The sequence below is a fragment of the Oncorhynchus tshawytscha genome, linkage group LG21, assembly GCF_018296145.1.
Source record: "Oncorhynchus tshawytscha isolate Ot180627B linkage group LG21, Otsh_v2.0, whole genome shotgun sequence".
NCBI lineage: Eukaryota > Metazoa > Chordata > Actinopteri > Salmoniformes > Salmonidae > Oncorhynchus > Oncorhynchus tshawytscha.
In genome coordinates this window covers 18,971,499-18,986,109 of record NC_056449.1, presented here as the reverse complement: position 1 = coordinate 18,986,109, position 14,611 = coordinate 18,971,499, and the positions used below count along the sequence as shown (strand labels likewise).

Here is a 14,611-nt window from a genome sequence, read left to right as displayed (position 1 = left end):
CTGGCCCAACACTCTAACCGCTAGACTACCTGCCGTACTGTGTAACTGTCATACCCTGATCTGTTTCACCTGTCTTTGTGCTTGTCTCCACCCCACTCCAGGTGTTGCCCATATTCCCCCATTATCCCCTGTGTATTTATACATGTGTTCTCTGTTGGTCTGTTGCCAGTTCGTTTTGTTCGGGAAACTTACCAGTGTTTTGCTCCCCTGCTTCTGCCTGTTTCTTGCCCTGTTTTCTAGTCCTTCCCGGTTTTGACCTTTCTGCCTTCCCTGAATCTGCCTGCCGTTCTGTACCTTCCTGGATTATTGACCCCTACCTGGCCTGACCCTGAGACTGCCTGCCGTTTTGGACCCCTTGCATCCTCTCTGGATTATTGACCCCTACCTGGCCTGACCCTGAGACTGCCTGCCGTTTTGGACCCCTTGCACCCTCTCTGGATTATTGACCCCTGCCTGGCCTGACCCTGAGACTGCCTGCCATTTTGGACCCCTTGCATCCTCTCTGGATTATTGACCCCTGCCTGGCCTGACCCTGAGACTGCCTGCCGTTTTGGACCCCTTGCATCCTCTCTGGATTATTGACCCCTGCCTGGCCTGACCCTGAGACTGCCTGCCGTTTTGGACCCCTTGCACCCTCTCTGGATTATTGACCCCTGCCTGGCCTGACCCTGAGACTGCCTGCCGTTTTGGACCCCTTGCATCCTCTCTGAATTATTGACCCCTGCCTGGCCTGACCCTGAGACTGCCTGCCGTTTTGGACCCCTTGCACCCTCTCTGGATTATTGACCCCTGCCTGGCCTGACCCTGAGACTGCCTGCCGTTTTGGCCCCTGCATCCTCTCTGGATTATTGACCCCTACCTGGCCTGACCCTGAGACTGCCTGCCGTTTTGGACCCCTTGCTCCCTCTCTGGATTATTGACCCCTGCCTGGCCTGACCCTGAGACTGCCTGCCGTTTTGGACCCCTTGCACCCTCTCTGGATTATTGACCCCTGCCTGCCTTTGACCTGTCGTTAGCCTGCCCGTTTTAGATATAAATGTTTGTTTCTTCGACACTGTCTGCATCTGGGTCTTATCTAAAAACGTGATAGTAACCAAGAGAAGACTGTCACAGATATTAGGGTTTACTCTAATGTGCTAGGGAGGAGGACACCCCCTAACCACACCTTTGCCATTACTAAGACTTGGTGGGCTCCCCTACCAGTAGTTTCTGTTGGCTCCCACCTGAACTATTTGGCCTTCAAATGGGATATTTGGCCTTCGAATGGGATATTTTGGAAGTTTACAGCCCTGATTGTTGATTTCGGAGCCCTGGCGCACCACCAAGAAATTAATAGAGGAAAACAGGGGTACAATAGATTTTATATGGCATTAAGAAATCAGTTTGGGTCCAAATACATTTCTCTCTGAAAATTGCACAATTCCACACTAAGTTTGATGTTTTATGGAAGTCACAACAGTGTTACAGGGAAGCATAGGGGCTGGTACACTGTGTAGCCCTGAAAGTCCCACAGGGTTTTTCCATAACAGCCTGTCCCCTCTAATCAAAATAGGCCTGACAGATTGCTGGATTATCATGCTAAATCTCCATGCGTGCATTATATTGTCCCAATTAAATTGATGAACACGTGGCTATACAGTCGAGGCAATTCGGTTTCCCAGAATTTAAAAAAAGTTAAACATAAAATGAATTTGAAAAAATGATGGAACCCCCTATAGTAATATGTCTGGATGTCTAAAATATATTAAGCTAATTGGTCACGCACACAGTCTAATTCATGGTCATATAATTAATTTGGGTGTTCAATTTAACATTCATAGAACCTTTTTAATGCACTGTCCAGAAGAAGCCAGATTTTACATTGCAAACCTCATTATCTCTAACATGGGATTTCAACTTTCCTTAAAGATTTCTAGGTATTACTGCACTGTTGGAGCTAGAAACAAGAATTTCACTGCACCTGCAAATCTGTGTAAACGACTAATACACTCATTTGAGATGTGTAATAGAACCCAAAAGTTCAATTACATCCAATGAACAAATTGAACATCTATTCTATTGAGTAAGTGAGTTTGAGCTATATCAATTAGTGACTGACAATCATGTAAACTAAAAGCACAGCAACATATGGCATTCCAGATTATGGGATTACCTCATTAAATCTGTGATACAGGGAGCCACTCCTAACCTCCAGATTTACCAATTGATTATGAAAACAGATATGGGGTAGTCTTGTCTACTAACCCCTCTATTCAAGTGACCACCCAATACTCACTTTAAATACATCTTATTTGAGTATATGGAAAGTTAGTCCTAATGCATTCAAATTTAATTTGACAAATTGTCCACCTCCCAACCTATTTTATTACGTTTTCTGGTGCATTGGGTGCTCAAACTATTTCATGACCAGTGACCACATGATGCACACAGTCAGCAAGAGGTCAGTAACATTTTAATTATGTTGACACAGGCTCTGGGCAGTACACTATAGACAATATACTGCCTTCAAGTAGACTGTCTGTTGTGGACACATACTGTACATGCATGAATTAATGAATTTAAGGCACAAGATAAATATTATGCAAATAAAGACCGTTTTCAGGATTTGATGGGCATGTTTTGCATAAACTAGTGACATATTCACAGCAGCCAAATACATCAAGTGTTTCGTGGCATGATTTGAAAATCTCATACAGAATAGTTTATTTTGCCATTGCCAAACATTACAAACGACACATGACAGTGTTGACGCTAAACGAGGAAACGCTATTACGAAATCTTAAGGGACAGCTCAATGGGCATCAAAACATTGCACTATCGATGCCTTACCTTCAGGGAAAGGGTTGGGCTGCACGACGTATAGAAAAGCGTGCACCATGTGGAACAGTATCCCTATTACTCCAGGTTCGTAATAGGCGAGGGTTTTGTAAACTCCCTGGGGCACATAGCCAAAATCCAACTTTCCCGACGGTGGTTGATTTCGGGGCTCCGGCTCCGTTGCTTCTTGCTGGAGTTCACTGGATGTTAATAGTCCCCAAAAGAGGAGAAGGAGCCCAGTTTTCCACATCGTGTCAAGACACTCTAACCTTAATGTACGGGGTTAAAAAAAAGATCAAAGGGAGAGATAGTCTACAATGGAGATGGTACAGAAATGTCGCTAACGTTAGGTCCGTATCTCTAGAGGTGGAAATAAAACGGGAAGGGGTGAGCAGTGGGACTGCAGGTTAAGTCCTTCTGGCCGGGGAAGATTTCGTGATTATCATCGTTTCCACCGTCAGTGGTTCCTCATACCGCTCGGATCGAACCGCTCCGTTCCCCTGCGAAATGAGACCAACTGACAAGTTGGCTCGCGCATCTGTGCGGGAGAGCTGCTGGAACGGTTGGCTGCCTGCTGCTATCCGGGATCCTTTGGACGTCCTTACACAAACCATAACCTAACCCTAACCATTGCCTTAACCATTTTAAAATGTCAACTTCAATCAGTTAAGGGAAGTCCCAAGGATGCCATATAGCACATATAGCGTGTAAGCGCGCGCATTCGGTCTACTGACTGTGGGAGCCCCGGGAAACAGTTGGTCCAATGGGAAGCGCTCCGCCTGTCGGGGGAAGGAGGACTGGGAGATTCTCGTTGAAAAGATGGAACATGACCTTTCATTTGTTTTGAGATGTAGCCTAGTATGATGTAGGCTCTCTTTAATTCCTTTAGCTGGTTACCCTAATACTCTTAAAGAATACATTTTTTTTAGAACAGTTTAGTTGCACCAAATGAATGCATAATCTCCAACAACCATGGAATATGTATTAAGATTTTTAAAATATGAATAGACTATTTTTGACTGTATAGCCTACCAATGATGTAGCCTACCCATGGACCAATGTCCTAACCTACACCCAAAGTGTCCACTTTCAGATAAACAGATGCCAAACTGTCTTGAACCCTCCCCACCACCTCTCTGCCCCCACATCACAGGTGTTCAATGACCTCCCAAACTCTGCCCCTGCCCCCACCTCCCCACCCCTAGTGGGTAGACACAAGATACTTTGACACCACAGCCCACAGATCTAGAAGCACTGTGATTGGTGGAGCAGAACCCAGGTAGGCTCACACCCAGCGTCCCCATGCACAATGTGGTCCTTGTTGATGTCCCAGAACACAGCAGGGCCCCTCTGGATAGGCTCCATGTGGGCAGGGCTTTGATCAGGGCTACAGGACTCCATACTTCAGTGCATTCACAACACTCATTAGATCCGCACTGAGAGAAGCAAACCAGATCAGGTGAATGAAAAAAGCCTTTGAATAGGGGTATGTGTTCTATTTCAAATGTGGTCCCTGAGTAGGCAAATACAGGGGGTCAATGTTGTGTAACTACAGTAAATGTTTTTTCTTCACATCAGGTAAATGTGGAGATGTTGTCAGTGCTCTGCTGCATATGATATGTAGATTAACTAAATTTAGAAAATGCCCAAAATGCCATGTTCATAAAGTGGGATCGGTTATGTACAGTAGCCGGTATTCAAGTTGTTTGAGGGAATTCCTGCCAGAAGACTCCCACTGGTCCACTGGAATGAGAAACAGTGCAGTCTTTGGCAGATAAATGTACACTCATGCTTTCATGTTGTTTATACAATATTCTACACTGAACAAAAATATAAATGCAACATGCAACAATTTCAAAGATTTTGCTGAGTTAGTTCATATAAGGAAATCAATCAATTTAAATACAGTCATTAAGCCCAAATCTATGGATTTCCCATGACTGGAATAAAGTTAAGCATCTGCTGGTCAGATTCCTTAAAAACAAGCTAGGGGCCTAGATCATAAAACCAGTCAGTATCTGGTGTGACCACCATTTGCCTCATGTAGCGCGACACATCTCCTTTGCATAGAGTTGATCAGGCTGTTTGTTGTGGCCTGTGGAATGTTGTCCCACTCCTTTTCGATGGCTCTGCAAAGTTGCTGGATATTGGCGTGAACTGGAATATGCTGTCATACTCACTGTCATACTCGTCGATCCAGAGCATCCCAAATGTGCTCAATGGGTGATCTGGTGAGTATACAGGTCATGGAATTTTATTCAGCTTCCAGGAACTGTGTACAGATCCTTGCAACATGGGGCCGTGCATTATCATGCTGAAACATGAGGGGATGGTGGCGGGTGAATGGCACAATAGGCCTCAGGATCTCGTCACAAGATCTCTGTGCATTCAAATTGCCATCGATAAAATGCAATTGTGTTAGTTGTCCGTAGCTTATGCCTGCCCATATCATAACCACCCGCCCACACGACGCCATACACACTGTCTGCCATTTTCCAGGTACAGTTGAAACCGGGATTCATCCGTGAAGAGCACACTTCTCCAGTGTGCCAGTGGTCATCGAAGGTGAGCATTTACCCACTGAAGTCGGTTATGACCCCCGAACTGCAGTCAGGTCAAGAACCTGCTGAGGATGGCGAGCAAGCAGAGGAGCTTCCCTGAGACGGTTTCTGACATTTTGTGCACAAATTATTCAGTTGTCCAAATCCACAGTTTCATCAGCTGTCTGGATGGCTGGTCTCAAACGATCCCACAGGTGAAGAAGCCGGATGTGGAGGTCCTGGGCTGACATGGTTACACATGGTCTGCGGCTGTAATTTTGAGAGAAATAAGCTTTGTGTGTATAGACAATTTCTCTCAAAAGTGTAGACACACCTACTCATTCAAGGGTTTTACTTTATGTTTAACATGTTCTACATTGTAGACACAAAAACTCTGAAATAACATAAGGAATCATGTACTAACCAAAAAAAGTGTTAAACAAATATAAACATATTTTAGATTATTCAAAATAGCCACCCTTTGCCTTTATGACAGCTTTGCACACTCTTGGCATTCTCTCAACTGGCTTCATGAGGTAATCACCTGAAATGCATTTCACTTAACAGGTGTGCCTTGTTAAAAGTACATTTGAGGAATTTCTTTCCTTCTTAATGTGTTTGAGCCAATCAGTTGTGTTGTGACAAGGTAGTGGTGGTATAAGATGGTCCTATTTGTTAAAAGACCAAGTCCATATTAGGGCAAGAACATCTTAAATAAGCAAAGAGAAACAACAGTCCATCATTACATTAAGACATGAAGGTCAGTCAATATGGAACAATTCAATAACTTTGAAAGTTTCTTCAAGTGCAGTAGAAAAAACTATCAAGCACTATGATGAAACTGGCTCTCACGAGGACCGCCACAGGAAAGGAAGATCCAGAGTTACCTCTGCTGCAGAGGATAAGTTCATTAGCGTTACAAGCCTCAGAAAATGCAGCCCAAATAAATGCTTCAGCGGTCAAGTAGCAAACACATCTCAACATCAACTGTTCAGAGGAGACAGAGTGAATCAGGCCTTCATGGTCGAATTGCTGCAAAGAAACCACTACTAAAGAACACCAATAAAAAGAAGACTTGCTTGGGCCAAGAAACACGAGCAATCACCCAATTGAGATGGTTTGGGATGAGTTGGACCACAGAGTGAATGAAAAGCAGCCAACAAGTGCTCAGCATATGTGGGTACTCCTTTAAGACTGTTGGAAAATCATTCCTCATGAAGCTGGTTGAGAGAATGCCAAGAGTGTGCTAAGCTGTCATCAAGGCAAAGGGGGGGTTACTTTGAAGAATCTCAAATATAAAATATTTTTCTTTTTTGGTTACTACATGATTCCATAGTTTTGATGTCTTCACGATTATTCTACAATGTAGAAAACAGTCAAATTAAAATGAAGAAAAACCCTTGAATGAGTAGGTGTGTCCAAAAGTTTGACTGGTACTGTATATACTGTATTAAATCTCCACCACCACTAATATGTTTCCAGCAAATGTTGTCAACACAAATCGCAACAGTTCATTGTCAAAAAGAATACAGGAAATCCCCAAATAGCCAGAATGAGAATGACAGACATGGTTGCGGAAAATAAATTAGCCTTCTTTCAATGTCGTACTAAAGTCCTGCTAAACCAGTGGCCTTCAGGGACCATTACAATACAAACTAGAGGACTGCTTCTTGGGACACTAAAGACATATTTCAAAATATATCAATTCTTGTTTGGCAAGGCGACAGAGTTGAGGTGATGTGCTGTGTTTACCCGATGAGCTATTCTGTACATTCTTCACAAAATAAAACCAGCACACTGCATGTGGCTTATGCAGTTTGAGTCAACATCTTGAGGATCAACACCGCATCTTTATCAGGACTAAAATAGATCGTCATCTGTAATCATTGTGTGCAGTTGTTTTCATATGAACATTAGCCTAACCTCAGCTGAGTCCACTAGTCTTGGTACAGTCACACTCTAGGACAGACAGGTTTCCAACTAGCAGCTATTTGGCCCCCCAAATAGTAAAAAACATCAGAAAATCAGCTACAAGTGTTTTGAATTTTGGAAATGTGTTCCAAAGTATTACCATGCGTAAGAGATGTGATCGTATACAAATGGAAGTAAGGTTTGAAATGATCTTTTTAGTCAAATATATCTGTTTGGTCTTCTTGCTGTCTTCAAATTATTTGTAATTAAGTTCTGGCCCCTGACCATCCACTCAAGAAAAAAATTGTCCTGTGGCTAAATCTAGTTGATGACCCCTGGTCTAGAACTAGGGTTGCTCTAGCGTGAGATTATACGTATACCTTATCATCACTGGTCCTGCTCCAGCCAGACCACTACCAGAGGACTGCTTACCTCAAGCCTGAAAGAGAGGGCATGGGCCAGCTCAGCCTCCAAGGTAAGACGCTAAGCCCTCTCAGACATGCTTGGCTGGGGGTGGATTTACACAACCTGTCTGAGTCAGCGCCCTCTTCTTCTTTAGGAGGCAAGGTCATTATTGGTGTGAGCGTGACAGTCAGCTTACCTCAACTGTAAACCTCTACAGGGGCTTGCTGGTAACGGAAGAAAAGGAAGGGAGTATGGAGGAGCAGGAATGAGTGGAGGGGCTCAACTCAGGCTTGGGATCATCTGATGAGATGAGAGACGACAAGAGACAGTGAGAGAGAGCGAGAATCACCCCTCAAACTGTAGATGTTAGACAATGACAACAGAAGTACAAAATAACTTTTATTCATCATCACCCCAAAAAGAGGGCCATTTCATATCACGGTGAAGTTCTTATGAACCAAACAGATGAGATTAAGTGAACAGGTTTTCATCATTGCATCAGAACAGTACAAAACCCCTGGAGATGGTTCTGTGGAAGTTCTACGCGCAAAATACTATCAAATATTATAAAGTCTACACCTGTTGTATTCAGCACGTGACAAATACAATCGGGTTTGATATGACCTGGCAGCTCCAAAAATAGAACAATCTTCCTTATAACAATGGTAATGAACATTAAAAACAGCTATTTCTCCAAACAAAGTATAATCAATGCTGATATGCGTGAGTATTTCACACTTTACATATTTTCATAATAGCGAGAAAAAAAATGGCATCCCTTTACATTACATAGGGCTTATACCAGAGTACCTACCGTAACAGAGGAAACATAGCGGTCATTAATATCCTGTAAAAGTTGTGCAATACTTACCAGGGTTGGGGTCAATTCTGTTTTCAATTCAGTCAATCCAAAACAAACTGAATTGAAAATGGAATTGACCCCAACCCTGGTACGTACCATTTACAGTAAGCACTCACTGGTTTCTTTACTTGGAATACAGACAGCAGTGGTACCTGCTTGTGCTAAAATACTGTACACCATGTAAAGTGTTGCCTAAAGAACCTAAACAGCAAGACCAATGAAGTGCTATGTCACTTTGCATCATTTATTGATTTCTACGCTGTTCTACTCAAATGAGGTTCAGTGGCTTCCATTTCCCAACACATATAAGCACAGCAGCTGTAATATTATGGCCAGGTGTTTAAATATAGTATAAAATTATACAATAATTGTAACTAAATAAAACATGATGTTTCACTTATCACATTCTAATAAGATGGGCACCAAATCAGAATCAGGCCGGTCTAATATACATTTTGGCCACTGGTATAGAAAAAATACCAGTGAGTTTATAATTAACTGTAGCAATAAAATACAAAGGGCCAAATCAAAGCAAAACCACTTCCCTCAAGGCATGTTGAAATAACTTCATTAAAAAAGCATGTGCACTATGTTTTGGATAAATTGCTTCTGAAATGCTCGGGAAGTAAACATTAAAACATTGCATGAGAAATAGCTAGAAAACCTGTCATATGTAGCATATTTAAGACAACACGGTACATCAGTGCAACATTCATAACAAAAATCCCCAAAGGTTTGACAACCCAGAATACACCAAAATAGGGATTATTGTCATCATAAAATGCTATTATGAACTTTCCACAATTGTTATTTATTTATTCTTTATTTAACTAGGCAAGTCAGTTAAGAACAAATTCTTATTTTCAATGACGGCCTAGGAACAGTGGGTTAACTGCCTGTTCAGGGGCAGAACGGCAGATTTTGTACCTTCTCAGTTCGTGGATTCGATCTTGCAACCTTTCGGTTACTAGTCCAGCGCTCTAACCACTAGGCTACTCTGCTGCCACAAAGGAAATATATGCAATAATTGTGGTAATGGCGAACATAAAACCATCAAATGAAGGGTACCCGTGGCTCTTTTAAATCAAACTGAAGGATATTACAATATCTGTAAAAGAAAGCTCTCTACATAGTCACATGTATAGATGTTCTTCACACTACCAAATGGAACTCGTACCAAATGTGATATTTCATAACACTAAATTCCATTTATTCGGGTCAAGCTTTTTGATGAGCAAATAGTTTTTAATTTCACTCATTTCGATCTAATATGTCCATATTAAACGGTATAACATTGACAGATAACTAATTTAACATGGTATTGTTTTCTTGTAAACCATAATGATCCAGAAACCTCATTTGCAGTTTGATTTTAGTTTGTTCATCTTTTGCTGGATGTTTATCTGAGAAGAGGCCCCATTTCTCATGTTTCACATTCGTGTCCATGCACGCACACACGCGCACACGACTGGGTTGTCATGGAAACAACAATACCGCTCACATTCTTCCGTTGCCCAACCAACTTAGTTCTCTTGTCGGGCCCCAAAAAAACAACAGGTCGACTTAAATTTAACAGCCAGTCCCAGAGTCCACAATAGCTTACTGTATGGCAATAACTTATTGTCCGTCTAGCTCAATAAATACATGTTGCTTCCGCTGGCTTTGGCTAAGAGAGCCGAAGTGCTGGCTTGCGTCCAGCTCACCGCCTCTCCTGAGTGATTATCACTTTTTTGGGGAGGGGTCAATAGAAGGGGTCAATCGATGCGGTTCCCGCATATAGTGAAGCGGTCAACATCCAGCAGGTCCTTTTTAGGGGTCCTATGCTTCAGCTCTGTGCCTTCCATCCCTTCCTCCTCTTTCTGCTCAGGAGTGGCAGGGGGCGAGGGGGTGAGGGTGTCAGGGTCCGAGTTTGGCTCTGGGATGGGAGGGCTGGCTGGGGTTGTGGAAGTAGTGGGGGGAGGGGGTACGGTCTCTGGCCGCAGGGTGGGGCTGGCAGTGGGGGTAGGCTGGGCGGTGATGGAGGTGCAGGAAGGACTGGATGGGGACCGCTCGGACCACGGATCACCTGATGGATCACCTGACGGGACAGAGAGAGAGATTTAACACAAACATGAACAATACTTGGTAATTTGAGGATTGGAGAAAAGTTAGTAACACAGACAATAAGCAAGTAAACAAGAACATCGCAAAATGTGTTTTTGATTAGATTTGACTGTAGAGATACAAAATAAACATGAAAACCAACTAAATGAATTTATAAGAATACAAACTCCTACTATATATGGTTGGGTCAAAGAGACACAGCTACATTAATACCAGTAGATTTCTCAAGCTCCACTAATCCTGGCCTTAAATACCAGTATTCAGTGTAAATGGCGTACACAAGTTTGGTCAGCCAAACAGAATAATTCATGACCTCTGATATATTCAAATAAAGTTGAGTGAAGCAGCAGCATATCAGCACATGGGTTACTATACGGAGACAGCCATTTGCCCAGGGCGCTGACATGCCTCACTTGCATATAAAAGAGTGGGTTGCAAATTAGACTTTACCAGGCGAGCAGCAATCAAGAGTGTATGTGTGTATTCGCCAGACTGCATGAAATAAATGTGTGCTCCTTTACAGGCAACAACACAAGGGGATAAAGCAGACCTACTTTAGAAAATGCATTGTGGTACTGAACCAGTGGTATAACCAACACACATGTGGTCTTTATCCATTATTTCCTCAACTAGCCATATGCTTTCACCAGAAGCTTCCATGACACAGCCATGACACAGCCTGAGGGAGACCACAGTTGCTCATCAGTATATTCTCTTCCTCAGACATACGGCACCTCCAATTAGATTTTCATCCAAATGGTTATGAAGAACGAGAGACAAACCAGTCTGTTAGTATGGTAAGGCATCCATTGGAACCTGTGGGCTAAAATTAACCCATTTCTCCAAGGTGTTCATTAGGCACCAAACGGAATGAAATAGGGAGGGACTAGTGTTGTCACAATACCAACATTTTATTAATGATACGATACCAGGCCAGGTATTATGATAGAGAGTAGTACAATTTTTGGGGAAAATTCAGAGCGACCTAGCATCCTGTTCGCCCCTGTGCCCCGGATGCTTGTTTCCGTTTTCTAAATGTTATTCACATGTGCTACGCAAAAAACCTGTCACTGATATTCCCATTTCTAGTCAATACAACACATTTTGAATTAACTTAGTAGTAACTTAGTAGAATACTGCATAGAATGACTGATTTGCTCATATTTGCAAAGGCCTACCTGTGATTTGGCTGGACGAATGGGAGGAAGGAATATACTGTAAAGGCATAATTGTCTGCATGTCATTGGGTCAGTAGGGGGAAAACCTTCTTTACTCTTCAGTTAGCAAAGGCACACTCCCTCCTTCCCTCAGTCTCCCTCCGTCCCACACCCAGTCTCCCCCAACCGTCTCCGTCCCACACCCAGTCTCCCCCAACCGTCTCCGTCCCACTCTCTCCCTGAGTCTCCGTCCCTGAGTCTCCGTCCCTGAGTCCCCCCCCACTCTCCCTCCCACACTGAGTCTCCCTCCCACACTGAGTCTCCGTCCCACACTCTCCCTGAGTCTCCGTCCCTCTCCGTCCCAGAGTCTCCGTCCGTCCCCTCCCAGAGTCTCCGTCCCAGAGTCTCCGTCCCACACTCTCCCTCCCCCAGAGTCTCCCTCCCACACTCTCCCTCCCACACTCTCCCTCCCACACTCTCCCTCCCACACTCCCTGAGTCCCTCCCACACTCTCCCTGAGTCTCCGTCCCACACTCTCCCTGAGTCTCCCTCCCAGAGTCTCCGTCCCACACTCTCCCTCCCAGAGTCTCCGTCCCACACTCTCCCTCCCAGAGTCTCCGTCCCAGAGTCTCCGTCCCACACTCCCCTCCCAGAGTCTCCGTCCCTCCCTCCCACACTCTCCCCACCCAGAGTCTCCCTCCCACACTCTCCCTCCCACACTCTCCCTGAGTCTCCCACACTCTCCCTCCCTCCCACACTCTCCCTGAGTCTCCGTCCCACACTCTCCCTGAGTCTCCTCCCACACTCTCCCTGAGTCTCCCTCCCACACTCTCCCTGAGTCTCCTCCCACACTCTCCCTCTCCCTCCCACACTCTCCCTGAGTCTCCTCCCTCTCCCTGAGTCTCCCTCCCACACTCTCCCTCCCCTGAGTCTCCCTCCCACACTCTCCCTCCCCCTCCCACACTCTCCCTGAGTCTCCCTCCCACACTCTCCCTGAGTCTCCGTCCCACACTCTCCCTGAGTCTCCGTCCCACACTCTCCCTCCCACACTCTCCCTGAGTCTCCGTCCCACACTCTCCCTGAGTCTCCGTCCCACACTCTCCCAGAGTCTCCGTCCCACACTCCACACTCCCACACTCTCCCTCCCACAGAGTCTCTCCCTCCCAGTCCCACACTCTCCCAGAGTCTCCGTCCCACACTCTCCCTCCCAGAGTCTCCCCACACTCTCCGTCCCAGAGTCTCCGTCCCAGAGTCTCTCCCACACTCCCCCTCCCAGAGTCTCCGTCCCACACTCCCTCCCAGAGTCTCTCCCTCCCCTCCCAGAGTCTCCGTCCCACACTCTCCGTCCCACACTCTCCCTGAGTCTCCTCCCACACTCTCCCTCCCACACTCTCCCTGAGTCTCCGTCCCACACTCTCCCTGAGTCTCCGTCCCACACTCCCCTGAGTCTCCGTCCCACACTCTCCCTGAGTCTCCGTCCCACACTCTCCCTGAGTCTCCGTCCCACACTCTCCCTGAGTCTCCGTCCCACACTCTCCCCACACTCTCCCTGAGTCTCCGTCCCACACTCTCCCTGAGTCTCCCTCCCACACTCTCCCTGAGTCTCCCTCCCACACTCTCCCTGAGTCTCCCCCCACACTCTCCCCGAGTCTCCCTCCCACACTCTCCCTGAGTCTCCCTCCCACACTCTCCCTGAGTCTCCCTCCCACACTCTCCCCCCACACTCTCCCTGAGTCTCCCACCCACACTCTCCCCGAGTCTCCCTCCCACACTCTCCCTGAGTCTCCCTCCCACACTCCCCTGAGTCACTCTCCCCTGAGTCTCCCTCCCACACTCTCCCTGAGTCCCCTCCCACACTCTCCCTGAGTCTCCCTCCCACACTCTCCCTGAGTCTCCCTCCCACACTCTCCCTGAGTCTCCGTCCCACACTCTCCCCGAGTCTCCGTCCCACACTCTCCCCGAGTCTCCGTCCCACACTCTCCCCTGAGTCTCCGTCCCACACTCTCCCTGAGTCTCCGTCCCACACTCTCCCTGAGTCTCCGTCCCACACTCTCCCCCACACTGAGTCTCCGTCCCACACTCTCCCACACTCTCCCTGAGTCTCCGTCCCACACTCTCCCCACACTGAGTCTCCGTCCCACACTCTCCCCGTCCCACACTCTCCCTGAGTCTCCGTCCCACACTCTCCCTGAGTCTCCGTCTCACACTCTCCCTGAGTCTCTGTCCCACACTCTCCCTGAGTCTCCGTCCCACACTCTCCCTGAGTCTCCGTCCCACTCTCCCACAAACACTCCGTACACAGTCTGCCCACACTCTCCCACAAACACATACACACTGCTCCCAACTTGAAAAACATTAGGCAACAAACAGATTTTTAACATTTGTAATTTTACCCCCTTTTTCTCCCCAATTTCGTGGTATCCAATTGTTAGTAATTACTATCTTGTCTCATCGCTACAACTCCCGTACGGGCTCGGGAGAGACGAAGGTCGAAAGCCATGCGTCCTCCGAAACACAAACCAACCAAGCCGCACTGCTTCTTAACACAGCGCGCCTCCAACCAGGAAGCCAGACGCACCAATGTGTCGGAGGAAACACCGTGCACCTGGCTACCTTGGTTAGAGCGCACTGCGCCTGGCCCGCCACAGGGGTCGCTGGTGTGTGATGAGACAAGGATATCCCTACCGGCCAAACCGAGGACTACCTGAACTCGTCCAATAAGAGATGCTCGTTTTCCAACCCAAAACATTTTGCCCTTATGAATGCAGCCCAGAAGAGACAGCCGGGTTGAGTACAGTAGTTACAGATGGGCTAAT

At 46.2% G+C, this 14,611-nt stretch overlaps 2 protein-coding genes across 14 annotated transcripts in view; both read right to left on the bottom strand.

Annotated features, from left to right (window-relative positions):
* The window catches only part of LOC112221064 (prominin-1-A), a 113,521-nt gene extending 109,642 nt beyond the window's left edge, over positions 1–3,879 (bottom strand). For 4 of the 10 annotated variants that reach the window (XM_024383150.2, XM_024383154.2, XM_024383147.2 and 1 more), the window contains exon 1: positions 2,830–3,878. In XM_024383150.2, the coding sequence (XP_024238918.1) occupies positions 2,830–3,067 (238 nt within the window). In that variant the 5' untranslated portion in view covers positions 3,068–3,878. Of the gene's footprint in view, positions 1–2,829 lie in introns of all 10 variants that reach the window. The other 6 variants (XM_024383149.2, XM_024383146.2, XM_024383148.2 and 3 more) reach the window with 3 other exon arrangements.
* Positions 3,880–8,059: 4,180 nt separating this feature from the next.
* Positions 8,060–14,611, bottom strand: part of tapt1a (transmembrane anterior posterior transformation 1a) — a 29,247-nt gene continuing 22,695 nt past the window's right edge. For all 4 annotated transcript variants that reach the window (XM_024383143.2, XM_042303167.1, XM_024383144.2 and 1 more), the window contains one exon: positions 8,060–10,612. In XM_024383143.2, the coding sequence (XP_024238911.2) occupies positions 10,290–10,612 (323 nt within the window). In that variant the 3' untranslated portion in view covers positions 8,060–10,289. The remainder of the gene's footprint in view (positions 10,613–14,611) is intronic.